General features: G+C 32.1%; 4 protein-coding genes across 9 annotated transcripts; 2 read left to right on the top strand and 2 right to left on the bottom strand.

Annotated features, from left to right (window-relative positions):
* Window positions 1-570: 570 nt before the first annotated feature.
* Window positions 571-12,565, bottom strand: LOC122538820 (microtubule-associated serine/threonine-protein kinase 3). Of its 4 annotated transcripts, none has more exons than XM_043673238.1 (22): window positions 12,426-12,565; window positions 12,063-12,279; window positions 11,896-11,975; window positions 11,695-11,797; window positions 11,211-11,292; window positions 10,799-10,901; window positions 10,490-10,713; window positions 10,329-10,404; window positions 10,016-10,246; window positions 9,710-9,941; window positions 9,295-9,629; window positions 9,053-9,225; window positions 8,921-8,991; window positions 8,614-8,841; window positions 8,322-8,549; window positions 7,702-8,260; window positions 7,347-7,531; window positions 7,047-7,267; window positions 6,639-6,971; window positions 6,300-6,365; window positions 5,523-6,012; window positions 571-5,400 (listed from the first exon to the last, which is right to left on the bottom strand). In XM_043673238.1, the coding sequence occupies exons 2-22, from the start codon at window positions 12,238-12,240 to the stop codon at window positions 4,313-4,315; spliced, it is 5,286 nt and encodes a 1,761-aa protein (XP_043529173.1). In that variant the 5' UTR covers window positions 12,241-12,279; window positions 12,426-12,565; the 3' UTR covers window positions 571-4,312. The 4 variants fall into 4 exon arrangements, with proteins under 4 accessions (XP_043529173.1, XP_043529175.1, XP_043529174.1 ...); XM_043673240.1 differs by having other exon boundaries at window positions 7,732-8,260; XM_043673239.1 differs by having other exon boundaries at window positions 11,211-11,274.
* Window positions 12,566-14,041: 1,476 nt separating this feature from the next.
* On the top strand, window positions 14,042-16,156 carry LOC122538826 (metalloendopeptidase OMA1, mitochondrial-like). The gene is made up of 7 exons (XM_043673258.1): window positions 14,042-14,658; window positions 14,725-14,861; window positions 14,937-15,119; window positions 15,207-15,314; window positions 15,410-15,607; window positions 15,692-15,871; window positions 15,975-16,156. Exons 1-7 carry the CDS (start codon window positions 14,358-14,360, stop codon window positions 16,080-16,082), a joined length of 1,215 nt encoding a protein of 404 aa, XP_043529193.1. The 5' UTR covers window positions 14,042-14,357; the 3' UTR covers window positions 16,083-16,156.
* Window positions 16,157-16,261: 105 nt separating this feature from the next.
* LOC122538821 (integrin alpha-PS2-like) lies at window positions 16,262-20,754 on the top strand. Of its 3 annotated transcripts, none has more exons than XM_043673243.1 (19): window positions 16,262-16,446; window positions 16,529-16,775; window positions 16,842-16,977; window positions 17,051-17,115; window positions 17,184-17,328; window positions 17,389-17,474; window positions 17,540-17,725; window positions 17,803-17,902; window positions 17,972-18,149; window positions 18,208-18,392; window positions 18,469-18,593; window positions 18,660-19,091; window positions 19,176-19,336; window positions 19,407-19,590; window positions 19,650-19,974; window positions 20,055-20,151; window positions 20,314-20,357; window positions 20,420-20,476; window positions 20,536-20,754. In XM_043673243.1, the coding sequence occupies exons 1-18, from the start codon at window positions 16,280-16,282 to the stop codon at window positions 20,431-20,433; spliced, it is 2,877 nt and encodes a 958-aa protein (XP_043529178.1). In that variant the 5' UTR covers window positions 16,262-16,279; the 3' UTR covers window positions 20,434-20,476; window positions 20,536-20,754. The 3 variants fall into 3 exon arrangements, with proteins under 3 accessions (XP_043529178.1, XP_043529177.1, XP_043529179.1); XM_043673242.1 differs by having other exon boundaries at window positions 20,228-20,357; XM_043673244.1 differs by lacking the exons at window positions 20,055-20,151; window positions 20,314-20,357.
* An 886-nt stretch (window positions 20,755-21,640) lies between these two features.
* LOC122538825 (nuclear RNA export factor 1-like) lies at window positions 21,641-26,590 on the bottom strand. Its single transcript, XM_043673257.1, has 10 exons — window positions 26,221-26,590; window positions 25,822-26,132; window positions 25,559-25,645; window positions 25,220-25,466; window positions 24,960-25,153; window positions 24,758-24,870; window positions 24,421-24,457; window positions 24,096-24,337; window positions 23,847-24,015; window positions 21,641-23,764 (listed from the first exon to the last, which is right to left on the bottom strand). The coding sequence occupies exons 1-10, from the start codon at window positions 26,297-26,299 to the stop codon at window positions 23,330-23,332; spliced, it is 1,914 nt and encodes a 637-aa protein (XP_043529192.1). The 5' UTR covers window positions 26,300-26,590; the 3' UTR covers window positions 21,641-23,329.
* Window positions 26,591-27,320: the final 730 nt, after the last annotated feature.

Genomic DNA, 27,320 nt, shown 5'->3' with positions numbered 1-27,320 from the left:
TTGTATAATACAGGAGAGCTTTAGGTCTCTATATTTATAGAGTTACAACTATCTTAAGCTAGAAAAAAATTTAGATTCTCCGTAAAATATTAAATACACTAGCTAATATATTAAACAGGAAATTGAAATATTTGTTGAGGATGATTAGCTATTTATTTAGTATTTTTGCTGACGCTATTTTGCTCCAAAGCTCAATTCAATTTTTTCGTCTAATTTCTCTCCGAATGATCAATGAATATTTTTTACTTTTTTTTTTTTTTCATAGATACACGAGTGAGAATTGAGCAATATTTTATATAAAAGTGATAAACCCAACTATTACGTAAAAGCTAGGAAAAATATGTATTTCAAGGAAGTGAAAAACTTGAATTTCTCGAGTTGTTCGACTTGAATATTAAAAGAAAAAAGAGAAACTTCACAGCTAAACTTAACACTGACGCAAAAGGGTAATCTTTCGAATAAGTACGTTCGCACTTGACCTACTCCAATTTTCATTTTTCGCATCTTTCGAGCATTGACTTTTCAATCGCACGCGTGATATGAATAGACTCGGAAGGAGAAACAACCAAGTATAGTAAGAAACGAAACTGTATTTCACGTGGAGTGGTGTGAATATAATTATCAAACGTTCATCGAGTTCGCTAAATAAACATTCTCATGGAGAATATCTGTTCGCTTATCACAAAGAAAAAGAGAACAACAAAGTCTATCGAAGATCTTAAAAAAGTGGAAAAGGAAAGGGTAAGGTAAAAGGAGTTCGAATATTGATCGCAATGCGCCGCTTCCTGCGTTTCCGTTTTCTTTCTTCTTTTTTTTTCACAAATCGTTTCGTTACCTATGATTAAAACCGAGTTGTTCCAGACGAATATACGAAAATTGTTTTATACAAATATTCCTTATTATTACTTTTCACGCTGTTTCACAATATCTTTTCTATTCTCGTGAAACAGGAAGGGAAACCGTGTACGTGTCGAAGCGACATCTTCGTCGAAGCTGTTCCCAGCTTTACACAGATTTTTTTGTCAATAAATTGAAAAATTCTTAAGGACTCAGTTTTTTGTTTGAAGGGTACAACAACACTTGGCATCAGCAAGGGCATCATCTTTAACTTCTTGCTTGCCTCATAAAACAACTTCCAACGAATTCATGAATTCTATACACAGCGATCACAATCCATATAAATATAACGAAACAATATTCAACAAACAAAGCATCGATCGTCTTCGAACCGTACATCACACAGGGCGCGTATTTACAATATGTAGAAAAATCTCCTCTCGAAAATTTCTTCATTTCGCTTTCTCTTTTTCGGATATAGAAATTGATAATTCGAATAGAACTTATCACACTTGTGAAAACTCGAATACGACGCCCGTTCGGTTACTCGTTACTGTAACTTTTGAATTTTCAGCTCCTCAATTTATGATCTGTTCTTACAATTAAGGACCGGAAACTGCTCTCGCTGTCCATTGATCCATATATCGCTAATTAGTATCACTTATTCGTCTACGTGCAACGAACGAGAATGGAAATGATCTATAAAGCGAAAGTAATGAAAATAACAATGATGGCTCCTCCTACGCTTCTACAAAGAATAATAGCCATATTATTACGTCTACCATTAATAGATTAATAATACGCGATCGTCGAAATTTTAGAGATGATTGTTTTTCGTTCCTTCGTTTCCTCAAATTTGTTCTAAACTGTGGAATCCGCGCCGAACATATTTTTCACGTTTTTCAAGAAAGGTTGAACATCGTGTCAATTGTCCGAAACATTCAACATTTTTCCTTTCTTCCGTGTTTCTTACCATGACGAATTTCTTATTTTTACTACATCTTTTTTAATTTTCCCGTCTTATTACTCTTGACTCCTCTTAATCGCATTAGCCTCGTAGAGCAGCGAATTCATCGAATTCGAAAAAACGTTCGAGCTGCCTCAAAGTTCTTGGGAAACATCTACCAGACTCTTAACTAAGACGACATCAACGCTATAACATCGATCATATATCAACCGTACACTAAGCAGAGAAAAGGGGATACGGATAAAGGGGAGAGACGCGATGACAATTGCTGCCTGAAAAATTCTTAATAACAATGCGATTGTTGAACAATCGAAACACGAGTCTCTTCTTATCAAACTTTTAAGATTAATCTGTGATGCTCTATCTGACTTAGAGAAACAATTTTACGAACGATTACAAAAGTCGAACGGAGTTAAATTGCCTTGCGTGCAAAATAAATTAATAATGTAGGGTAGACGATATACCAATAATTTCGGTTAGTATTTGTCGCAGGTCATTTTGTTGACGTTAGAAAAATCCGCTAATGAAGTATATGCAAAGATGACGTCGATGATACTCGAAGCTGTACTTCGTAACGTTGCTTATTTTCTCCAAAGCTAGCTTCTTCTCCTTATCGTCTATCCTTATATTTAAAGCGACGTGTTTACAATATATATAACGTATTATTTATTTTTAATGATCGATATCGCGCGGCTAAGTTACTTCATTTTCCTCGTTGCTTTAACTAATAAACAAACACAAATATATTTCATTCTCTTAGAAAAAAAAAAAAAAAGAAAAGAACAGAAATATATAACATCACAATTACTCCGTTTGTCATTAATACATCACCGTTTAAAAAATCGTCAAGAACAAACTGATATTATTATGGCTGAGACACACATACGTTATATATAAGTATATATATACATATATATCTATATATATTATGTTGCTCTTTATGGCAATGTTTCATTTTTTTCGTAGAATAAGCGACACAAGCGTCAAGAAAACGCGGTGACTTACAAAAACCAAACCCGCGGCCTGCTTTATCATTTCCCTTCTTTCCTTTTTTCATGATTCATGATAAAGCACATATTCTGACCTTAACTAATATAGTTCTTTTTTTTTTATATATACAGAATAAATTAACGAATACCTAATACTAAAAAAATGATTACAATGCATCTGGGAGGATTAAGTCTGCTCTCCAAGACGCTCGCAACTCTTATTCCTTCTCTTCATCGCTGAAAAACTTTCAAGATGCTTCCAATGCGATATGTTCGCTACTTTATACTTTTAATGCTGTCTTTTTCCTTTTTTTTCTGTAAATTATTTTTTCTGCTAACTCTTTTATCACTTTCTGTAAATGAGTGAGTGATTTAGGTACTTGAAACTTGTCTGAGAGCACCACTTCTCGCAAAAATACCTGAGCGGTAAATGTTAGCACCAATTCGTATTCATTTCAATTAAATACATCACAGTACATAGTCGAATGGAACTGAGACGTGTTAATATCATTGTGCATACGGGAGCATCTTGTATATATACACTAATCCTTGCGATAATCACTTACCGTATATGCTCGCACTATAGGCCGATTTTGAAATGAATGTTCTCCAAAGTATCAAATACACAGTTAAAAATTTTATTGTTTCATAAAACCTAGAAATGTGCATATCTTCAACATGCAGATTCAACTTTTATGAAAAGAATTATATTTTTAAACGTTACTATTTGGTATTAAACAAAGTAAAAGATAAAACTCTGGATATTGCGAGTATATACGATACACTGTTTCCACTTTTTCTTCAACTTCACACAATATTACACGTATTGAAAACCTATCTGTACGCGATTCGCTGACTGCTATATATTGATCCATATATGATGCGCTAATAATTAGACGTAAATATAAGTGAGATCGTATAAATACTGTAGCCCGAAGTGTAAATTACTCCAATTTTTGTCGTTCTTATTTCCTCAATTTCTTGCAGAGAATTAACAATTATAATTTCAACACATTGCGCCTGTTCAAAAACCATTGAAATGGTACTTAATTGTAGTTATTCTCTACTTTCATCTGGATTATATTTTGTTATTCAATGATCGTATGACAAAGATTATGATTACAGAATAGCGGTAGCCCTTAAATACCGTCACGAAATAGAAATACCAGCTAAAGCTATGTATTCAGGTATGTTATTCGATGGAAGCCTATAAATACTTAATCCGAGTACAAACCTTCCTTTTAAAGCTGTAAACATCAAAACAGTTTACCGTTTTTTTTGTTTTTTTTTTTTTTGATTTCCCACTTTTCTGATTTTACTCGATTTTACAATGTGCATGTTCGTGCATCTATCAGACGTTCGACTTTCTTCTTTTATAAAATTTGATTGCAAAGAGAGACGAGTTTTAAAAAAAAACAGACGATTCGTTTCATTGGCAGAAAAAAAATCTGATCATTACACACAGATATTTTGTTTTGTTATACTCTCAGATCTAAACGATCAATCGAACGATAATTATTTAATTGCTTTTCTTGTCTTTCCCAGCTCCCATAGTCTCAAATGCGCTCATATGTTGCAAAGAGGAATTGTTACTTGAGCCGTCAGAGCTTTCGACTTTGTACTTCTTCAATACTTTTTTTCCTTCCGGATTAGCCTCTGAATTTTTACTAGCTGCTTTTTGTTCGGCTATTTTATGGGGAACAGCTGCTTTTTCATTGTTTTGATGTAGTTTCTGTACCGCAGCCTGTGGCACTTTCTCGTTGCTTTGAGACGACTTCTGCAATACACCTTGCAGGAAGCCTTTTTCGTTGGCTTGCGATAATACTTTCTGAGCAGAAGATTGCGAACTTTTTTCATTGGCTTGTAATGATGGCTTCTGACACGAAGATTGTGAGCTTTTCTCACCGCTTTGTGACGATGCTTTTTGAGGCAAAACTTGCGAGCCTTTTTCGATATTTTGGAATTGCTTGTGAGATGTATTTTGCAAACTACACGCTTGTACGTTAGAAGAATTATCCAATTGAGCACCTTCTTCATTTTTATTAGTAGATAAAGCTTCTACATTCTTTGTACACGAATTCTGCTTCTCCATCTTTGATTCAATTCGCTCACTGATATTCTCCGAGTCTGTTAACTTATTTATAGATGTATTATTTTTATCGATCTTATCTAAAACTTCCTTTGAGTAATCGTCGGCTTTTGAACCGGTCGGTGAATCCTTTTCTTCCGCTATTCTAGGTAGCTGTGTACTACCGCAAGAATTAGATATACCTACGTTTCCCAAGTTGATCGATATCCCATGAGATATCTTCGAATAATCCGCCTTCGATTCCGTTGGCACTTTTTTCTCCACTTTCGAGTCGCTTGGCTCTTTAAAACTATCATTACACTCGTCGGATGTTTCTGAATAAGATTGCGCTATAGTTGTACGTGGGGTTACTTTCACTACTGTGTTCGCCAACGGTGAGATAGATGTCTTGTTCTCCGCGGATCGGGGATGAAGCCTATCCGGACTGAGCGCTCTTCTTAGCAACGGAGAACCGGGCTCTGCTGACTTCGGCCGTCCGTAACCTTTTTTCTGATTGTTTGGCGTAGACAAACAAACACCTAAGTATTTAAAACATATTTGTATTAATATCTTATATGTCCGTTTATTTGTAAATGCAACAGTTTAATTTGATTCTACGTACGCTCAAAGTTATTAATTATACATGTTAATTTGTAAGTACCTGGACTATAAGATTGCGTGGTATTCGAGCTACCAGGTTGATGCCCCGTGGGGAACGCTAGCGGACTAGGACTCCTAGTGGGACTAGCTGGAAGAGGCGACGGACTCGGAGTTCTAGCCAGTGGCGACAGTGGTATGTGTCCCACTGATTTTCTACGATTCGGCGAATGGATATTTTTTGCAGCTGTGTGCAACTTGTGCTTCAAACCGTGAAGTGTGCTCGGCCTCTGATAGTGAGATTGATTGGCGATAGTTGATAGATTCGCAGCCGACGTAGTGGAGCCCGGAGAGGAAGAATTTGGACTGGAACAGGTACTTGAATTCCCCGTGGAGTGATAAGAATCTGAGCTGACGCGGTTTGTTGGCGGTGATGGGCTGCAGACGGATTTTGTGCATGCTGCAAAGTACGGTGACGTTTCTTGAGAACGTGTGAACGACTGGAACGATCGACTAGGTGTCACCATTGACGGCGAACAAATTCCCGCAGCCATCTGGAAAAAAAAGTTGCGTAACGTTTCTATCCGACGAACATGCTTTGGATACTATCCAAAAGATGTAACATCAAACTCTCTTCTTTTGAATACTCAAATATCTTTTGTGATTAGTGTATAGTGTAGAACTTTAATATTGTCACGGTCAATTTAAAAAAAAAAAGAAGAAGAACAGTATGTAAAAGCTGCCACGGGGTTGTATCGCACAAATAAGTATTGAGACTTAAGAAAACAGCAACTAAAATTAAGTTAGCAAGAAGTTCACGGAACGTTACGAAAAATCATACCATAAGTGGAGGTTTGCTGTCGCTGGATAGAATGGGTGCTGACAATGGACAACTGATAGTTAATGGCTGCAATAAAAAAAAGTAACACTTAACATAATAAAGTGTGTTGCGTAGAAATTGCCGGTGCTTTAGTATTTATGCCGTAGTATAGTAGTAGCGGTAGTAGTTTTGTGTTAAAATGAAAAAGAAAGTTGTACAAATATATACATTCACAATTCAAGGCATTCTTCGAAATGTTCATATGTGATCTGACAAAGGCCACGGACATGTATCTTCACATTAACTCGTTTAGATTCAAAGAAATTACAAAGCACAAAGAAATAAGTACTTCTTCTGTACCTGTTGCATCTCTACGCTAGCTCGTTTCGAACTAATTCGTTTAAAAAGGGACGTTTTTCGTTTCTTATCAGAATGATCACGTTTCAGTTTGCGCTGTTTGTGTAACGTTCTGCGCGCCATTTTGCTTTGAGTCAGATCTCTCTTTCTTCCTCCTGTTTTAATACTAGTATTTTCTAACGGCGTACTACGTAATGTTACATGATCGCCGCCACTCAACATCAGCTGAAGTACTTGTATATGATATAAACCCTGTACTGGCTCGCCGTTTATATGCGTTATGAGATCTCCTGGCCTTAAACCAGCCTCAAAGGCTGGGCTGGATTGATCTACAGCCTGCAAAGTACGAAATAAATTCAAACGAAGTATAGGGAGATATACCGAACTTTCATTCAATCATTTCTAACATACCATAACCAAGTGATGCATAGTGTAAAAATCACTGTCACCGTAATAAACTCTGATAGTGTGCACGGTGAAGCCAAATCCACAAGGTCCTCTTCGAATGATAATAGGAGGTTTTAAACTAGTTACAAGTGGACTCAGTTCGCGACAAGGGGACGTATCTCTTGAAGAAGCAGTGGATGATCCACCGGGAGATTCGATTGGTTGAGTATTTAATGACGCATCATCTAAAAAATGCGAGTTAGTTAACGAAAGTTGAACGTTACAACACAACACAAAATAACTCAATTCATTAATAATATGTACAAGAGAAATCACTGGTTGGTATAACTAATGACAACCCACTAGTGGATGCTGACTTAATTACAGACCGCGACTTCTGTTTCGCGGACGGGATAATTGGTATGGCGCTGAATGATTCGAAAGAATCAGTACTAGAATTATGCTTGCTTTCCTCAGTTGTATCTCTGTTTGCTGCAATTAAATCCAACCTGAAATGAAATATACTCGTTATACACACGCGTACATAATATTTTATCTATTTTCTAATAGAAATGAATGGCTTATATGCGTATTAACGTATCGAATTCCATGAGAGCGGAGCTAATTTTGTGATAACAATTATATAATGTTTCAGAAGATGTATGTTTGAACGACTCACATGTGTTCATCATCAATGCATATACTGAACCTGGGCAGCTTATCACGAGAATGCACGTGCCGCTTTCTCTGGATCTGCGGACTGATATCTTCAGACTCCGTTTGCGAGGAATCGGGTGTACTCAAGCTGATGGACGTCCCTTCTACTTGACTGTTCTTAATTACTGTTAATTGAGATTCGCCACTGGTCACTGTGGCAGGACTAGTAAACGATGAGTTCGACTTGTCCGCCTTTGGAGGTGTTTCGATGTACGTGGTATTTTTAATGGACGAAGAAGATCGACTTTTTTCTGATGGAGTCGATTCTGCTAACTTGGATGGAGGAGTAATTGAGCTATTAGATCCAAAAGATAATTGCGCAACTGTGCGTTCAAGCTCAGTACGGAATAATTGTTTCTTTGAGAGATCCAACTCTGTTTGTTCGGGATTTAACTGCGGTGGACGGGTCTGAGATATTTTTCGTGATTGCGGAGAATACGACGAGAACGATCCGAACAAAGGAGAGTCATCGGTGTCATCGGTGTCATCACCTATATCGTGATTATATCTGTCCATACGAGCTGAAATAATATTGCTTTATTAAGCTTCAACGTTGACACAAGGATATCGCTTTATACATACTGTCAAAATAACTTGTATCCTCGTCATTGACTAACTGCGGTACAAATTCAGCCTTCTGTCTGAGTAAACTATTCCAATTCACTCCATAAAAATATGGATGCTCTTTTACTTCGTGAGATCCACCAGTGCCTAAACGATCTCTAGGACTTTGTTGCAGCAATGCTGTTATAATATCTTTAGCTTCTGGCTGAACAGGCCAATCTTCCTCATCCGGCCACTCGATATCATCTGTGCATAGTTCGTTTATATTTTTAAATTTTCATTTTTTTAAATACTTTATGTCAACATTTACCGTTAACTGTATGAGCAAACAATTCCTCTGGAGTATCACCGAAAAATGGTACACAACCAATCAGAAATTCATATAGTATAATGCCCATAGACCACCAATCAACAGGTTTGCCGTATCCCTGACGTAATATAACTTCAGGAGCGATATACTCAGGCGTGCCAAATACTTGTTTATCGGAAAATTGTCTTGTATCCCTATCTATATAGCCTTCATAGAGATTTGTCGCCACTAAAAAGAGAAGAAACTATTAAGTTCGATAATCATCAAGATATAATCATCAAGAACATCGAACTTTTATGTTACTTACAGGACATAAGACCCATTTTACTGAGACCAAAATCAGTGAGTTTAATGTGACCAAGAGCAGTAATAAGTAAACTAAAAAGAAACGATATATAAAATAGTGAACGAATTAACAACGTGCTCTTTTTTTACGTACTTGTCAGGTTTCAAATCTCGATGAACAATGCCATAACTGTGTAAATATTCAACAGCAAGAACGGTCTCTGCGAAATAAAATCTTGCCATATCTGGGGGCAGTGGGCCAATATTTTTTAAAAGATTCGCACAATCTCCACCCTCTACATATTCCATTACTAAGCACAAGTGTTTCTGTAATTAAATGATTGTTAATAGATATTGTTTTAAATTTTATGAGATCTTCAAATAATGTATACACACTTTTGTTTCGAAGCTACAATACATAGAAACTACAAATGGATTGTCTGTAAAGCTCATTATGTCTCTCTCGGCGAAGACTTGCTCTACTTGATTCCTTAGCATCAAATTGTTCTTATTTATTTTCTTCATAGCAAATCTTTGTCGTGTAGTTTTCTCTTTAACTAAATACACTGCGCCATATGCACCATTACTAATAAGTTTCAATACTTCGTAATCACTTTCACAAGGAACACGCTGAGATTTTTCATCGTCCTTATTTGGACTTGAAGCAATTTGTAAATTACTATCGCTGGAACTCGCCGAATCTTCTAATTTATTTAAATCTTCTTGGAGTTCTAAAATAAAAAACAACACATTAAAATTATTCTTGTGTAAAATTTAAACAGATAAAAACAAGTACACAAACAAATTTTACCTGATATTGGATCTCTATTAAGAGAAAGCTTGTTAATAATATACTGAGGTATATCCGTTTTTATTCCCGCATTAATTTTTGCTTGGCCTTCGGCTTGTTCAAGTAAATGATAAAATTCTTCTGGATCGAATTCTAAACACTCTAATAAACGAGCTGGACGCGATATTACTAACAATAATTTTTTAATAAGTCCCGTTAATCTCGTTGCCGCATCAAGTGATTTATCTTTTGTCTGAAAATAAAGAATGTTTATTTATTATTTATTCATTTTATCGTGCAATTTTTATATAATTTGTATATAATAACCTCCATCAACAAATGTTCCAAATTTTCACTCATTTCGTAAAAATATCTAGTTGTAATTAACTTTTCCTGAGATTTTTGTAAACAGTCCCTCGCCATTTCGATTACTTGATGATGTACAAAACGTAAAATTGGTAAAGAATCAGAAGTCATATTTGCCATTACTTCATATTCATCCAATTCTTTATTTTCATTAATAAAATTAGTTAAACGTTCCTCCATCTGTTGTGTTGCCTAATCGAATAAAATTTTTAAACAAAATGATAAATATATTGTTATATTATTGCGACATATATACTTTCTTGCTAAAATATACCTTTGGAAATCTTTCTTTATAAAGAGTATTCATCATAACAATTTCACTGTCCAATACTGGAGACCGACTTGGACTGCTGCAATTGAAATAAATATACATTATTGAATAAATGTTATATTACTGAATACTGAAATGTCTTACAAAAAGTAAAAAGTATTTGCCTTAAACTTCGTGAACGTGGTCTGTGTAATGGCGATCTACGGCCTTCTTCATCAAGACTGAGAGATACGCTGCCTGGAATACTAGAAATACTAGAACCTGGAAAGCCTGGATGCGAAGAACATGGCGTACCAGGTTTAGAGAAATGGCAAGAAAGCATACGTAATTCGTCCTTGGTGGGAACATTTGGAAGCTGATGCAAGCGTTCTTGGCTCGAGTACTGCGACTAATTGAATATATTTGTTAATAGATTTCTTCAATCATTGCAGATGTCTTTAGTCTTATATTTTTTAATTGTTAAAATAACTAACCGAGACATTACTGGAACCTGGTGTTGTTCCATAACCGCTAGACGGCAAGCTAGCAACTGACCATCTTCTGCCATCTCCAGTTCCTGTAGTACCTCCACCAATCCTTAAATATTATGGGCATTTAAATATAAAAAATTAGCTTTACAATAAATAACATACACTATTCATACTAATATATATATATGAAACGATCATAGTAATATATATATATGAAACAATCACTTAGTAACAAGAAATCTTACAACCATGTTCGTTTTTTATGAAAAAATTTACAGCCTAATTTGTGCATCAGCATTTGTTTTCTTTACTATTAATAATGTATTAAAAATATAATGCTGACAATGGCGACACCTACTTATATAGGAAAAGAGATCAGATTTAAACAGACTAAAAGTAGGTATGAAATAGATACCTCTTAATTGGAGCAAAAGCAAAATGTGGACTGGATGACATCCTAGGACTCTCTAGGGGACTGCCTACAATCGGGACAAACGCTATATGAGGAAATAAGCAGTAAAAGAAATTAGTTTTCTATGATAATTGAGTCGTATAAATAATATAAAATACACACTTCTAAGTAATTGAAAAACTTTTAAAGGTAAAAGTTGAAAGCTTCTATATCTAACTGCATGAATTCAAATTGCAATAGTTGCATTACTATCTTTTAAACAAAAATATGTATATTTATAATGTATATATGTATGTAAAAATACACTTAACATATACATTTAAAAGTCTTGGGTAAAGACTATACATGTATATGCCAGAATGCTTATATAATATTCTCATAAAATAGTCTGTAGATGATATGAAATTTCATTGAAAGATCATTACAATCAATTGAAGAAACAAACTAGATATAAATAATAAAAAATTAAGAATACCTAAAATTTTACCTGATAATGGTGAATGGCAACGTGGTAAAGTTGGAGATGTTGTTGCAATGAAAGATTTACGATGAGCTGCTTTAGCAGCACGCCGAGGAATGTTAAGATCACGCTAAAACAAGCAATTTGCATGTTATAAATTTGGCTTATATAATGATCATTATCAATTAGTGTATTTATATTTAACATTCAATAATAAATATCACCAACCACATGAACAGATAAAGAAGGTGCAGATTTCCCGATTGCAGAATTTCTCATCCGAACCAGATTTGATAGTTCTCCACTAACTGGTAATCAGAAATATTAAATTAGATGCTAGGAATTATAAAAAGATAAGTAAATAGACAAATGAAATAATATAAATCTTTATTAACCAGGTCGAACTGGAGCCTCCTTACTCTCCACTTTAGGCGGAATTGGTCTTTTTTGCATTTCTGCTTCAGTACTGCAAGCAGATTCCTCGCTTTCAGCTTGATCAAATACAAGTACTCTGGCAGAATTACCATGAGAACGAAGACGAGGTCTGCTTGGTCTATTCCTGTTCTGATCCATGTTTCTCTTATTTTCTTCCCTTTCAATTATTTATGTTACCTAAAATCAAGTCGATCGTTTCACAACATTATCTTCTTTATTGCCTTGGAAAAAACATTGACAATATTATTCAAAAATTAAAGAGAAACATTGACAAATATTATTGTTGAAATTAAAAATATATATATGTGTGTGTGTATGCATACCTGACTCAATCGGTTTTATTCACAGGAAGGAAAACAAAGCGATAGGTAAGTCCTATAAGCGAAACTATCGAAAAATACACAATCCATTCTTTCCCGTGAAAGTTCGATCGACGTCGAGACTGACAGTTAAAATCAGTCGAATTCACCAATCGTAGAAACATTTGCGTGCCCGAACTATCGACGGCTGAAAACACCGTTTAGGGCAAAAATCCTTTCCTCTACTGGTGCTGTTACATGAAAATTCATAACATATAAGAGAAGACAGGAAATAAATTGTACTCCGGTCGATCGAAATGGAGATCGTAAGCGGTTCGAAGAATCGAACCGGGAGGGACCACTGTTAAATAAAATGTAGTACCTGTAGACGTAAAGAGAGAGAAACGATAACCCAACGGAAGAACAGAATCAGGTATATAGAAGGTACGACGAGAGAAACAAGAGAAGAAAATACACAATACTAGACGCACATAATGGATACGAAGAGGGTAGGAAGAAGGCAGAACGGTGCGCGATTTACCGGGCACAACGGGCATGTCCTCCGAGGACAAGCGGCCCGGGAGTGAGCAGGTGTCGTAGTCCCGGGTCTAGGCTCGCATTTTTCTCCTCGCCGTGGAAATTAATTACGAAACGCGCACCAACCATGGGTTCTGACTCATGATGGACATACACACGCGCACGGCCTCACGTACAAGGTGCGCGCACATAATACACAGACTGCGCGCGTGCAACTGCATTTACACACGAACGCAGGCGCGAACACCGGCGCATGAAAACGCGCACAAATGCACGCATCCTTGGCCGCTAACTGCTAACAGAGACTCAACACCCGAACTTCCTTTACAGCGGATGTACAAATTTGTTCTATCGATACATTGTTCTTGGAAATCGTACCATTTTTATATTCAATCCATTCAATTGGATTCCTTCCTAATTTGTATCCCCATGAATTTATTCTTATCCGGTTTATTCTCAAGGATAATCAGTACATACAAATGTATACACACATATATATATATATATATATATATATTTACGTTTAAATCTCATTTGTGAATTTCTTTTCACATTAACCTTCTCTCAAGTTGAGACTTAAATTTTTCTATTAAACTCGAATCGACTTGTTTCTTTGAAATTGATGGAGGGAGACTTACTGACGGATTGATGACTAATTACTTAATTGTCTTTAAAACAACGTTTAAAATGAAAAACGTGGACAGAGTACGCTTATAATTATACTTTTCGAAATTTTATATGTTCAAGAGAGAGTTTAAATATTTTGTAGATACGCTGTGAATCGTATTAACCGTTCTTTGTTTTATGGTAAATTTGAAAAAGAGATTTGCAGTTCAATAAATTTGATATATAATCATCTATTATAACCTTATGATATTCCATTTCCAATATTACATATGTTAAAATGTTTTTAGATATAATGAAATTTAGTTATTGAAGAATTTCATTTTTCCTTTTTTTTTTTTCTTTTTTAATGGAATATTATAATTCATAAGTGTGCCATTATTCATAAAAAAAATATATTTAAAGCACTAATATTTTATTGCTTTAGAAAGGAAAATAGAACTCTCTTCTTTGACACATATCAGCTGATGTATCAATACACTTATACTATTATACATATAGCGTACATTCGTATATTCATTTTATATTTTTTTTTTCAAAAATACCACTATTCTCATACATCTTTAATGCAAGCGATATATACTGCAACGCATATGCTCTTTCTATTTTTCACGTTAAAATTTATCTTTTTTTTGTCTGATTTTCAGCAATAACATGCAACCTAACCTTACAAGCCATACAAATTAATCAGCGTCTCAAAACTCAAAATTTCTTAGATAATTTTTGTTTGTAAAAGCTTATTGAAAGGTTATACTGCTATAATGGCTTCGTTTGTGTAAATGTTCCACATAAATAATGTACTTTCGATTAACAACTGGTAAAACTCTAACATGTATAAAAAAAAGTTTATCATATAGTACCAGTTCTGGTACATTTCCTTTTCAATGTAAAAAACTTGAGAGAAGATGGCAATGTTTGAAGCTTCAAATATCAAACTTTCATACAACTCAAAAACTAAATTATCCTGGATCTTTGCTTTTGTGCTTTGGCTCAATCTATTGTGGTCATGGTGTGAGAAAGTGGTGGTTGAAACAAACTCCGGAGCAACAATTAAAATATATAATATGGTTTAGGCAAAGGAAACGTATATTTTATGGTATATTATTTATAACTTATGAGCATCTAAGATGATACAAGGAATATATATTACATGTATTTTTAGGTTCTTTGGGATTTCTATCATTTGTTTTAGTTTTTTATTGTTTGACACATTTGGAAAGAGACCCAGTAAAAAAGAAATCACGTTTGATTTTATTTGATCAAACTCGACAAATTGAAGATTCTAAAATCTTTTATAAAGTATGTATTTAAATGAACTAACAAATTTATTTAAGTAAGTAAACTCAAAATAATAATAATAATAAATTTGTGTAGATGATAGTACAAAATGAAAAGAATATTGTACCATTAAGTGATCCCAAGTATCAAATAATTGCTAGGGCACTAAAAAAGTTGATATACTCTAATAAAGATTTATTTGAAAACACTGATTGGACTATTACCATAATTCATCGTATGTTTAATATAGCATCATTTCCTAATGTTATGATTTTACCAGTATGTATTCATCTATACATAAACTACTATCTGTATATAAAAATGAAATAAAATTTAAAAATGTTAATAAAATTTTAAACATTTTAGGATAGGAATATTATTGTCCTCGTTGATATTTTCAACTTTATTAAAAGTAGTGATCAATTAATATTTATTTTAGCCCACGAAATGTCACATAATATACTTCTTCATACAGTGAGTTAAAATTATATTGTAAATAATATAATAATATTCCATAAAAGAAGAAAATATGTATAATAATTAATGATAGTACATATAACTCTTCTCAGTCAGAAATACCAACTTTTTCAACGATATATACTATTGCAACTATTGTATCATCATTTTTAATTTGGATATTCTATGAAAGAAGAGTAGCAACCATTCTTTGTTCAGTATTGTATACAATATTCGCAGCTCTTTTTTCTGCATACAAGAGACAGAAAGAAATTGAAGCTGATGATATTGGACTTGAATTAGCTGCAAAAGTGTGTAATTTTTATTTAATATTCAATATATCCTTAGGATTTTTATATTTTAATCCTAAAAATATTTTTTCTTCATGTTTTTAGAGTTGCATTGATATTAGAGAAGTTTTAGTATTTTGGGAGCTTATGATGAAATTTGAAGAGCTTTCAGGACAGAATAAATTTGAAATACCATTATTTATGGATCATCCTGCTTTAGAAGAGAGAAAAAAAAGAACCATTCAATTAATGCCCACAATTTTGGAATTAAGAAAGCAAGCTAAGGTATGCTTGCAATTTTTGATTGTTTAAAAGTATAATGTACTATTCTAGTAATATATATATATATATAGAATATAAATTGTAAATGTATTATATGTATATATAGTGCCGTGAATTACCAGCAAAGGACCCACGAGATCGTTTGCCATATTATTTGAAGGATATTGAAAAACACATGCTAAAAGATACAAGAATTTTAGGCATGCGATTTTGAATGAAGCTATTTGTACATTTTTGTAAGATGAGGATGAGTTTGATGAAATAAATAATTTATTAGTCATGCTTAAATTGTATTATGATGACACATTTCTCAACGATTGTCTTATCATTTGTCTTCCTGTGTTTAAATAAAAATGTACGATAGTTTTATAGTTTTTCTCGGAGGAGCACGTGAAGTTTAAACTTGTCACAATGGTTTGCAGGATGCTTGTTATGGGAATGTTCTTATTGTTTGTTGAAACAGTTTACGGATATAATATAGACGTAGACTTTCCTATCATTTATTCTAGTAACAATGCGTTTAATTATTTCGGTTATACTGTACATTTATACTACGAAATGGATACTGATATATCCTGGTAACGTATTCTTTGTATGTGATACATCAAATAAAACTACTTTCTTAGAACATATTTTACTTTTATGTAATAATCACGAAAGGTTGATAGTTGGAGCACCAAAAGAAAATTATTCTTGGTATGATACACAAAAATTTCCGTACCTACTTGAGCCTGGTGTTGTGTATCGGTGTACGATTAAAAATGACGAGTGTCAAGAAGTTAGACCAGAAAAAATTAAAAATGAGGAAGGATATGATACGCGATACGAAATGAAGACGATTATACGAAAACAATTCGGTTGGTTTGGAAGTGCCATTTCTATAGATGAACCAAATGGAATTCTGACAGTAAGTGAAGTGTCAGCAACAGTCTCGTTTTACTAAATAAAATTTTAAATAACATTCTAACTTTAGGTATGTGCACCACGGACGATTGTAATGATTTCAAAACCATTCACAGATATTAATTTCGAAACTATGCAAGGCATGTGTTACAGTGGAGAAATTTCTTCAAACGCTTTGTTTATTGAAAATAATCTGAAATCTTATAGTATGTCATTATGCTACATTTGATTAAAATTATGAAAGATATAATAAATAATTATGTCATTTTGATTATCTAGATTTTGGAACAAAATTCTGGTACAATCCGTTATATGGTTTTTCTTTTCATTATGCCTCAACGAAGGTATATAAATAATATTTTAAAGTATTATGTCCTTTATTATCTGGAAAATAATTCTTAATAAAATTTAGCAAACCGAAAGCAGTAATGATAAAAAAAAGGGAAATTACATCGTAGGAAAACCAAAGCACGAAGATTTCGGAACCGTGGATATAATGTATTCAAACGAAATAACGTCTATAGAGTTGTCGTCTCTTTACACTGTATCTCAGTTCGGTACGCTCTTTTTAATGACAATTTTATTTTTATGATTAATATGCAATAATACATTTACAGGATACAGTGTTGAATCTGGCTATTTCTTTAAAAAAGATCAATTGCTTTTCGTCAGTGGAGCACCTGGATGGAACTATGTTGGCATGGTAATTAACAATTTTTTGAAATATACATGCGTAAATAAAGTTTTTGATATAAATTCTTTTTGCAGGTAGTAATAATCAACCCAGAAACTAAATCTCTTACGAAACTGAACGGTACTAATATTGGTGAATTTTTTGGAGCCAGTTTGGCTGTAGGGGATATAAACAATGATGGTTTAGATGATCTTCTAATTGGAGCACCCTATTGCAGAGAAGATAATGGCAGAGTCTACGTATATTTTGGTACATTCGAGGTAAGATATACTTCACACGAAAACATTATTATGTAATATTGCATAATATAGTTCTTGGTGTTTATATACTTTTGCAGGAACGATTTGAAATGGCTGATATATTAGACGGGCACGTACAAGGAGCCCATTTTGGATATACCATAGCTAGCGGTGATTTGGATGCCGATGGATATGATGGTAATTCGAATCTATTACATCACTATTGAATAGTATAAATTTATAAAGTGTATTTTCTTATCGCAATAGATATCATCGTAGGATCACCTTGGGAAGATGATGGCGTAATTTATATATTCAACGGCGGTTCGTCAAATCTGCAAGTGACCGAGCGAATTGAACCTGCAAAATTTTTTCGATATTCTTCATACAATATACAGAGATTTGGATTTTCAATTTCAAAACCTGTTGATATCGATGCCAATGGGTTAGTACAATTTATTATAAAATATTTGAGACATCGTTTAATGATCTATATCTTGTAGATATCTGGATATCGCAGTTGGAGCATACAAATCAGGAAATGCTGTGATATTACGTAGTAAGCCAATAATAAAAACAGAACTTTTAATTGAAACTATACCTAATACGTTGCAAAGAAATGCTACACATTTCTTAGTTAAAATATGCCCAATATATACTATGCATAATATACTACATAGTGAAGGAGGTATAGTTATTTATGTAAATTTTTGTATACGATTAAATCTATTTATATTTTTCAATGAATTCTAATTTATTTTTAGTTATAAAATTTAAGATCACAGTTACTATAGATGAACGTTACCAACGAACTAAACAAACAACTTTGGAATTAAAATCATCTAACTTAATATCAGATATTTGTCTATCTGCTCAAGTTAATATTTCGGTAATATAAAATTTTTTGTACCAATTTTACATCACCTTACGATTCATTTAATATAATATTTTACAGAAAAACATACGAGATTTCATCGAGCCAATTACTATTTTTGCGAAACATGATTTTTTATATGATAATGTAGCGACTGATTTTTGCAAATATTGTCCTGTTGAGAAAAGAAACAATAAACTACAAATTGCACAAACTGTACTTCCTTTCAATATCGACTGTGGAGAGGATAAAGTTTGTAATTCTAATATATCTGCCACTGCAAAATTTTATAATGTACAAATCAACGATACATGGGTTATTGGCTCGAGCGACATAAGTTTGGAAATTAATTTAAAAAACTATGGAGAACCTGCGTATCTCGCCATGCTTGAATTCACGTTCCCCAAGGGAATAATATTACGTAGCATTTTACCTTTTTGTCATGAGGATAATTCCAAAGAAAATTTAATAGTAATCTGCGATACGGGGAATCCCATTTGGAACGAAGAAGAGGTATTTTGTAAAATTGCTTAAAAGTTGTATTATTATGTATAATAATATTGTATTAATATAAATTTACATTTCGTTTAAATATAGAGAAGTGTTAAATTAGATTTGGATATGAAATTAATTAATGGATCCTACGATGATAAATTACATTTTTATGCAACGATAAAAACTCGTAGTATAAATCATGGAACAGCGAACATAATCAAAATTCTTAATTTAGTAAACGAAGTTTCTTTACTTCTGCATGGGTTCGTATTATCTCCAGACATTTGTATCAAACGATAACGTGTATTTATTTTTACCAATTTTATTTTTCAGGAAAGCAAACGAAGAAGCCTACTACTTAACTACTTCAACCGAAAGTTCTTCAAATATTACTTTCCAACACACTTATGAAGTATACAAACATGGAGCATCACCTATTGAAAGTGCGCAACTCATTGTTAAAGTGCCATTAGCTATTGAAGATTTAAAAACTTTGATATACATATACAAACCTCAAGTAAGAATTTATGGACTTGCTTTTGTAGTATATAAATTGTTGATAAAATATGTTTTTAGCTATATATATCAGGAGAACTTTTTGAATGCTCTTCAGAAAATATTTTATTAGATAATCAACTAGATGTGGTTGACGAAGAACCATTCTTAGCTCAATTTGACAAAAGAAACGTAAAAACTTCAGCTTTATATTTGCATGACGTGAAGAATATTCAAACTTCAGAAAAACTGAATAAAAATTGGATGAATGATATTACTTATATAAATTGTACAACATCTGAGATAAATTGTACAACTTTTGTATGCAGTTTAAATACGTTGAAAACATTACAAGATGTCGGAAAGTTGGTGATTAAATTTCTATTAGATATCGATAAATTTAGAGGTAAACGCTTATAATAATTTTTTATATATTTTAAAATATTATATACTTTTATTCATTTATATTTTCTTCGATATCTTAAGACAATTTTAAGGATAATAGAGCTGTTTTAAAATTTTCCACTGAAGTAAGCGTAGAAATCATAAAACCCGATGTGAGACTAGATATCAATGAAACTCGGTAAATTTTTACATCTTATAAAAACTATTCAGTATTTAAATATTATGTAAAAAATAATTTAAAAATTGTATGGTAGATCTACAATGGAAGTTATAACAACATTTTATTACACTTCCAAAACAGAAAAGCTGCAGCTATGGATTATTTTTGTTTCTGTTTTAGTCGGATTGTTATTATTATGCACGATTGCTACAATTTTAAATATGGTAAATTTTTTTTTTTCTGTTGAAGATCATTATAACATATTTTATTTAATAACATTTTTCAGTTAGGATTTTTTAAACGGAAAGGAAAACAGGACTTAGCAAAACAAGAAAATAATGAAGTAAGTATTTTATATTTTGTAAATTTAAAAGTAAAAATTAATCAACGTCTTATTTGCAGATAATAGAAAATGGAAATACGACTGTGATTAAATCTGAAATCTGATATGTGATATTTAGTCAATGAAAAGTACTTAAAAGGTAACATCTAATATCACACATATATTTTGTAAAAAGCAAATTATATTTAATAGATTTCTAATGTTTATTTACATTATATTCATATCTTTCATGAAAAACGCCCATACACGTATACAAATATCTACTTTTATTAATTACATACTGTGTATTTGATCTGATGTTATGTTGTAATCAAATATCTTAACTTGACAAGAACACATAATGTGAAAATGTATCTCGAACATGTACAATCAGTATAGTTATTTACATATATTTGCTAATTAAAGATGAAAACAAAAGTAATAATCGCAACAAAACGTTGATTAAACTATCCAGTGAATCAATTTACTATTATACGCAATAATAATAGAAAATGTTTTTTTTTCCCTTCATTTTCTTTTTTTAAAAACCCTTCTCCGTTCCTCATTTTTCTAATTTAATTTATTCCTTAATATTAAACTGACTTATTAATGCTAAAATCTCACAATGAAAAAATTCTTCTACAATAAATGAACGAAATTTCTATTCAATTACCTGCTCTTAAATAATCAATTTGATATCACATAATCTTACACATTTCTTAAGAAAAATGTGTTGAATTGAGGAACAGATGAGGGTTGAACAATATCTTTTACATAAAAAAATCCAAAAAGATTTAGTAACAAATAGTAGTACATATTAGAATGGATATTTTTCCAAAGAGCTCACGGTATTGTTACAAATATTTTTGTCATTTTAATAAAATCTGTATAGAATGTGGGCATAAATTATTCTCTTGGCAACATATCAATCAATTTTTTATATCATAAAAAAATTCTTTCAAACAAACTGCATGATATTGAATACATTTCGTTTTTTCATTCTTTAATTTCATTGTCATGGTGTTTCCATCAGTTTCGTTCGTTGATATGATTTACTATGTCTTTCAGAAAGACACAAAATGAAGAGGCGGTTACAGCTTCTGTCTGATCAACATCAGCACCGCACAAAACTCTTTGTGGGTTTAATCCGTAAAATTAATTGATACGGTCAGATCGCCCTTTCCAATGTTAATATATTGGTTCTTGACACGAACATTGTGTGATTGTGCCGTAGCACACTTTGTCGCATATCGACAACCTTCGACAAGGAAGGGGATCAAACTTGCTTGTTAGAATCCCAATTGCTTTATCAGAACTGTTGTTTTCCGTTCTTTCATCAATGCTCTTCTTGTCACATAGGCAAGTCGACCGTTTCCAGAGATGGACAAATTGAATAGTTTATAGATCATGAGGGCTAATTCTTTTTTTGTCTCTTGGATATACATAGTAATAATTAGTAATATTTTCCCGTTAATACGCGTTTCTTATGGACGCCAATAAATAATTTATGCTCACAAACTATAGCTAATTTTTGGATTATTAACCGAAATGATGTAACAATGAACACGAATATTAACAATACATTAGTATATATGATTTTCGTGAATTCTGAAAGTGTACAGTTAATGCAGATTTTCGACTCCCACTGAATGATTCAAATCTTTCAATTTGGTTGATTCGTATTTGTTTTTTACTATCGACGTTAAATTCTTTTGCTAAATATATTTTGTTAAAAATATCATATCACAATAACTTTAACATCAAATTAATTAAAAAAATCTACTACAAAGAGAATAGATTTTTTTTTACATTATGTGACAGATGTTTCCATTTTTTTAAATGTTCATGTAATACGTTTATAATAAATATAAACAACCAGCAAAATATGGAGTGAGCTGTGATATGATCTTTTTAAGATTGTACATTCTTTCACTATATCATAGCTTTATTGAATTTAATGTAAATTAATTTATATCAAATACATAATGATGCACATCTCATTCATCAATTAAAGAAAGGCACAAATATTCTGTCCTCTAACAATTGTATAGTGGAGAATTATCTATTTAAGAATATTAGAGAACAAACGCGCACGCATTCTAGAATAGGATAAATATACATAGATTATTTGGATCATGATATGAAATGTGCATCATTATGTATATATGAAATAATTGAACTAGTAGTTTGAGAAATTTGAATATCACTCGTGCCTTTCTTGATGAACTTAATATTAATAATATTTTGATGCAAAAATAATAATTATATGTTACAAGTAATTGAAACATGAAGTTTGTAATATTGCATCATGATTGATTTAAACAAAGAAAAAACAAAAAAAAAAAAAAAAAGAATAGAAATCAACATTAATTGTATCGCGTTTTAATATTATTTTTCTGTGAAATTTTGTGAACTTATGAATTATTATTAAATTCTAATTTCAAAAGGCAGTTATTTGATTTTTCAAAATCAAAATTATAGATATACAGTTTATATTCCGTTACAAATGTTTTTACCTTTGAAGGTAAAAACATTATGCATTTCACTGATAAAAAGAAGTTTGTTGTTAAATACATTGTTTTGTGGAAAAGATTTTTTCAATATTTTACAGCAATCTTTTTATTTGTAGTAAATGTACTTAATGGCAACTAATAATTTAACACGAAATAAAATAAAAACAAAAATTCCACATCGATTTGCAAATAATGAATGATTACTGCCTGTTGAGATTAACATCTTTCTTAAAAGAAAAAAAAACTTGATAATCAGCAAAACCTGCATCTCTACTTAGATTATAATATAAAAGATACATGCAACAAGGACGAAAAATGAATAAAAATACCTCTACATCTTACTTCTTCATGTAGAGTGTTCCTATTTATTAAATGCTTCTGCCGGTATTTGTCCCCGCTTGTAAAACTCTTGAAACGCTGAAAGCGCATTATCATAATTCCACGACACTTCTTCTAAACATTTCAGACTCCATTCCAAATTCATGTTTGTTTGTTGACTAAGCGTCATCGTCATTTGTTGTTTCACATCCTCGGACAATTGTACTGGTAATGGTTCCGTAGTGCCGCTAATTGATGAAGTTTGTGATCCTGGATCTGTCATTTGTGCTTCTGATTGACTGTTCAGTTGTTTTAACTGTGCATCTGTCGGCTGAGTAATGTATAATTGCTCATTTCGAATACAATAACCACTTCCTTCCGGGATTATTATGAAAGTCCGATTAAAGTAACGGATGGGCTGTTCTTTCTTGTCAAGTTCTTTAAATAACCCTGTGACCGTAATCAACATTATTCCATCCTGGAAATACAAAATTATTGTGTGCAATAACGAATAGATTTGCAAATTCTGTTTCTGTTTATACTAAGAAATAAAATCTTACCGTAATCAGACTGATGTCCATCGTAAATGTGTTCAGATAGTGAGAAGTTTGTGGCATTTCAGAAATAAATGAAACTACAGGTAAACGTCCCTGTTTTAGTAATTTTTGTCTTTTGTTTGTATCATTTATTCTGTACAAGTTTCTATTTTCCATCAGGTAACCATTCAATCTAGTTTGTATACAATTAATTTACAGTTAGTAAATTGTATCAGAAAGTTTACTTCAAGTTAATGATATGCAGAAACATACTTGTTTGGGTTGTGAGGATTATGAGGATAAAACACAGTCATACTGAAACATGCATGTTCGACATATGCATCTAGCAATGGTTCACGATTCTCACTATCGAATATCAGAAAGTATTGTTGCAAAAATTGACTTGCAACTTGTTGCGCTTTTGCATTTGCAACAAACATTCTTTGAAAGGGTGGCATTTTATTTCCTTCGTCCACAACATCGAACAATATCGGTTTTGGAAGATCCATACCGTCCTTATACATGTTATTAAAAGTAATTAGCAATTGCCATATTTTGTTAAATATAGCGACTAACGTGATTATTATTCAATACTTACCAGTCGCAGGAGTTTAGGAAACCGTTTCCGCACGTCGCTGTAGTCGGGAAAGAAAAGCCAGAAGCCCGGAAGCTCCAAGTTAATCGTAATAACAGAAATATTTGCCTTATTATTAAAAAGTTTTAAAATAGAGAATACCTAGATTATTCAGAATTTCGTCCATCTATTTTATATAATTCAAAAATCTAGTTTGATAAATAAAAATCTCGATATTTGTTTACTATGTACTCTGTTAATCAATCGTATTAAGTGAAATTTGTAAACTTTGTTAATTCAACCCGAAGCTGAAGAATCCCATCATTGCGAAAAGGAAAATCATATTGAAACAATACATTACCTAATATAATCATTTTGTCGGGATTTATACTTGTTGCATATTGGATTCCCTGCCAGTTTGAGCTCCTCCAACTTCAAATCTTTAATAGTATCCATTTGATTCATGTCATTTATCTATAAAACATTAACCACACATTGAATCAATTATCGCGATATAAGCGATAAAATATTCATAATTCATATCATTTTAAATTATTACTTACTCTATTATCTCCAATGTACAGTATCTTTAACTTTAAAAATTTGTGATTCAAGATACTTAATCTTTCAAGTATCTGCAATTTATTTCCATCTAAATTTAGTGCCTCTAAATCTGGTATGTGTTCTGATACAATGTCCAATACTGCTTTCAAAATTTGAGGCCGGAACAGTGCACAAAAATAATCAGAAGTAAGATCTATAACAATATATAAAAATTACTGAAATATCTTTCGCAGGAAATTTGTCTTTAAAGTTCACTAACCAGGATCTCTGTGAAACCTTGACAAGTCTAGTGCATTTGTCGCATGTACATATCGTTTCGCCATGGCTTGTTTTAATCTTTCTTTCAGTTTAGCATCAATTTCACACTGAGGAAATGGTGGTTTTGTAACTCTTATTAACAATTTGTACCCATCGGTAGTTGTAATTTTACGATCACACTCAAGTAATGCAACTGCTACTTTATTATCATCCACATAAAAATTGGCTTCATTTCCAAACACCTTGTACTGTTGACAAATTTTTATATTTTATTATATTTTATATTTTATGTATTAAATATTTGTAATCATGCAGCATAATCAGAATGTTTTATATTTACCATTATTGGAATGAAAGTTTCCGGTGCAATATAACTGAGAAGATTATTTATTATATAATCTTTGTCATATTTATGTCCATATGGTATCTGTAATTGAAAATAATTTTTGTGATATTAATATATATTATTATATATAATATCACAATATAAAATATGTTATAAAGTTATAACTATATGTTGCATAATTATTATATTACAATATATGTTTAAATATAATATAAACTGATACACTATTATATAATAATATGTTCTTGTATACTTACAGTAATTTTATACCAACTAGGTTCTCCAAGAGGAATTCGTTTGAGTCTAGGTACCAAACCCATTCTAAATCTTCTATTGGGGACTGGACTATTTCTTCCACGTTGCGTGCCCCTATTTCTCCCTGTTATTATAACTTGCCTATTATTATTATTTGAACTTGTTGCCATTTGTACATCTTCATCTAAGCATGCTAGTGCCAGACTCCTAGGTACATCTCTTGCTGGTCTTGCTTGTGTTTTGAATGATACTCTGGGTCTGTTATGGGTATGATATGAATTACCATCGTTTCTAGCTACACGATAATCATGACCTGTGCAGAAATCCAGAAATGAATGAATGAATGATTTCATTTCAGTCCGAATTAACAATTTCATTTGAGTAATGGCAAAGAAATATACCAAAATAGTGTTTATCTTCGAAATTCCCAGATCTTCCACCACGGCCGCCGCGTAACGGTTTACTTGGTTTTTTTGGCATTTTTCTCAAATTACACGATAGATCTTGCAAGAGAATGAAGTGCAACGATCATTTCACTTTATAGGTTAGAACGTAAATGCTCTTCTCATGCACGCAAATTAATACTAGCAGCAATGATAAAACGTTCAGAATGATAATGATAAGATGCTAAAAATACCTCGTACGTATTTTTCTTCGTACTTTACCCGGTTTTTTTATAAAAAAAAAATTCGTGTTTTATCACACGTCACGCACAAAGTCTCTTTCCTCCCCCATAAGTCATAGAGAAGATGGCGGGTGAATCGAAGAAGATGCTTTGTTTCATTTCCGAAGAAAAAGAGCGCACAAAAGTGCAACATTTAAATTTAGGAATATTGTGTATCTTTTTAAATAAATTTCTAATTTATTATAATTATAAATTGTGAGATAGTCATATGACAAATAATTTGATCTATATGTATACAGAATGAGTCGTTTAATTATACCACTTAAATTTATTTTAAACTATTTGTCATAACAATGTACGAAACGAAAGTTGTTCGATGTCAACTGAAACAAGACGTAAATACACTGTAATAACTCGTTTTTTGATATTTCGTTTTTTTTTTTTTTTTTATTGAGATGTGAAAGTGACCTTGAATTTTCGTCTTAATATAAATAATTGGGCTAAATTTTCTTTTATACGAATAATTGTTTGAAACATTTTTCTATGTAAATAAATGATTCACCTTGTATATTAGAAAAATAAAAAACCGTTAATTAATTTTACCTTTACGATTAATTTCGAATTATTTAATTCGCTATATATGTAGTATATTTTAAGTATTTTACATAGTATTCCAACTTGGTTCGAGTATTTTAAGTTGGTACGAGTAGTGGAAAAGGTAACAGAAAATATACTGTTGGTAGTACCATAGACAAGGTATATGAATAGACTTCGTATACGATGTATTTTTTGTCCTACGATTTCAAAATCCTAGAACTGTTGTACTGATTTAGGCAGGTTTTGCACTGCAGCACTACTAGTTAGATTAAAATCAAA

The sequence above is a fragment of the Frieseomelitta varia genome, unplaced genomic scaffold (assembly GCF_011392965.1).
Source record: "Frieseomelitta varia isolate USP_RPSP 00005682 unplaced genomic scaffold, Fvar_1.2 scaffold_18, whole genome shotgun sequence".
Classification (NCBI taxonomy): domain Eukaryota; kingdom Metazoa; phylum Arthropoda; class Insecta; order Hymenoptera; family Apidae; genus Frieseomelitta; species Frieseomelitta varia.
Note: the sequence above shows the minus strand (reverse complement) of the source record. Positions and strands in the feature narration are given on the sequence as shown.

Coding starts and splice junctions, on each gene's coding strand:
- LOC122538825 (XM_043673257.1), bottom strand. CDS start 26,299: ATGCCAAAAAAACCAAGTAAACCGTTACGCGGCGGCCGTGGTGGAAGA. Junction 24,871..24,959: donor TGTACATTGGAGATAATAGA/GTAAGTAATAAT, acceptor AATGTTTTATAG/ATAAATGACATGAATCAAAT. Junction 24,338..24,420: donor TTCCTAAACTCCTGCGACTG/GTAAGTATTGAA, acceptor AACATGTATAAG/GACGGTATGGATCTTCCAAA.
- LOC122538820 (XM_043673238.1), bottom strand. CDS start 12,240: ATGGATCAGAACAGGAATAGACCAAGCAGACCTCGTCTTCGTTCTCAT. Junction 11,798..11,895: donor CTTCTTTATCTGTTCATGTG/GTTGGTGATATT, acceptor TGCTTGTTTTAG/CGTGATCTTAACATTCCTCG. Junction 6,366..6,638: donor CTAGCGTAGAGATGCAACAG/GTACAGAAGAAG, acceptor TTTTTATTGCAG/CCATTAACTATCAGTTGTCC.
- LOC122538821 (XM_043673242.1), top strand. CDS start 16,280: ATGGTTTGCAGGATGCTTGTTATGGGAATGTTCTTATTGTTTGTTGAA. Junction 19,092..19,175: donor CCATTTGGAACGAAGAAGAG/GTATTTTGTAAA, acceptor GTTTAAATATAG/AGAAGTGTTAAATTAGATTT. Junction 19,591..19,649: donor TATACATATACAAACCTCAA/GTAAGAATTTAT, acceptor ATATGTTTTTAG/CTATATATATCAGGAGAACT.
- LOC122538826 (XM_043673258.1), top strand. CDS start 14,358: ATGTACTTTCGATTAACAACTGGTAAAACTCTAACATGTATAAAAAAA. Junction 15,120..15,206: donor CTAATGTTATGATTTTACCA/GTATGTATTCAT, acceptor TAAACATTTTAG/GATAGGAATATTATTGTCCT. Junction 15,315..15,409: donor ATAATATACTTCTTCATACA/GTGAGTTAAAAT, acceptor AACTCTTCTCAG/TCAGAAATACCAACTTTTTC.